This window comes from Arachis ipaensis, chromosome B01 (genome assembly GCF_000816755.2).
Source record: "Arachis ipaensis cultivar K30076 chromosome B01, Araip1.1, whole genome shotgun sequence".
In the NCBI taxonomy this organism is placed as follows: domain Eukaryota; kingdom Viridiplantae; phylum Streptophyta; class Magnoliopsida; order Fabales; family Fabaceae; genus Arachis; species Arachis ipaensis.
Genome location: NC_029785.2, coordinates 67,256,092 through 67,257,398, shown reverse-complemented (window position 1 = coordinate 67,257,398; position 1,307 = coordinate 67,256,092). Strand labels below are relative to the sequence as shown.

General features: G+C 34.6%; 1 protein-coding gene across 3 annotated transcripts in view; it reads right to left on the bottom strand.

Annotated features, from left to right (window-relative positions):
* Window positions 1-863, bottom strand: part of LOC107631115 (agamous-like MADS-box protein AGL19) — an 8,987-nt gene extending 8,124 nt beyond the window's left edge. The window contains exons 1-2 of one of the 3 annotated variants that reach the window (XM_021122216.1): window positions 607-863; window positions 245-427 (exon numbers count right to left, since the gene is read on the bottom strand). In XM_021122216.1, the coding sequence (XP_020977875.1) occupies window positions 245-426 (182 nt within the window). In that variant the 5' untranslated portion in view covers window position 427; window positions 607-863. The remainder of the gene's footprint in view (window positions 1-244; window positions 428-606) is intronic. The other 2 variants (XM_016334452.2, XM_016334459.2) reach the window with 2 other exon arrangements.

Genomic DNA, 1,307 nt, shown 5'->3' with positions numbered 1-1,307 from the left:
ATAACCACTAGATAAAAAGGCTGACCTTCATGTTAATTAGAAGCCATATGAAAAGTCAGTTTTTTTTTTCAATATATATATATATATAGAGAGAGAGAGATGAATAATTAATGTATAAATACATGTGTATTGACGACGTTTTAAGCTAATTAAGGAAAGGAAAGGATGATTTGAAAATGATTGAAAAATAACAGTTTAAATTAAAACAAAGAGAAAGAACATATATAGAAGATGATAGATGTACCTAGAGCTGGAGAACTCATAGAGCTTGCCTCTGGTAGAGAAAATGATGAGTGCGACTTCAGCATCACAGAGAACTGAAAGCTCAAAAGCCTTCTTAAGCAAACCATTTCTTCTCTTTGAAAACGTTACTTGCCTACTTGTCTCGTTCTCTATGCGCTTCATCTGTGTCTTCCCCCTCACCATCCTGTTTCATCAAAATTAATCGATTATTCTTCATCACAATCTGATCCACATATAACACTTAAACTCATACAATTTCATGAGATCTGGCCAATCAATTGCAAAAGGCTATGGTTTTTTTTTTCCAAAATTAGAAAGAGGCGAAAATAGAATAATCATCGAAGAAGAGAAAGTATGTCAAACCTGACAAGTAGCCTGGAACCGGAGCAATGAGAATCTTTTGTTGGTAATCTCAGCTATGAGAAAGAGGTAGAGTCATCAATGAAATAAGTAGCTAGTGATGAGGCACAATCTTTAGAGAGAAAGAAAAAAAAAAAAAAAACCCTAGCCAGGAGGGAGAGAAATTTTCCCGAGAAAATTTAACAAGTAAAAGAGTAAAGAAAGTGAATGAATGAATGACTGGTTGAATGATATGCCAGCCGATCTAACCTATTTGACCTACCTTATTAGGTTTTACTAACTTAATAACGATAACAGGTCTGATATGGCCAAAAATTCGATCCGATCTGCACAATTTTTATTGGATCAGATCGGATACGATATCCGTACTTTTTAGTGCCAGATCTGATCCGATCCGATCCGCACATTTACGGATCGGATCAGATCGGATATCGGATATCGGATATCGGATATATCCGCATAATTAAACCTTCTCTTTTTAATCATATTTCTATATAAAAGAATTCGATAAAAATATTTCTTTCATACTCTTAACCGAATCATCTTTTTTCTTTTTTGGGCAAACCCCTAAGATAAAAATAAGTAGCCTCTTTCCCAAATTAAGAAAATCAGATAAACATGGAATAAATTCTCCCTCGCACGTGAAGCCACAATAATTCATTGGCTATAGGTGTTGACGATAGAAGTGGTAATAAAGGGGGCAA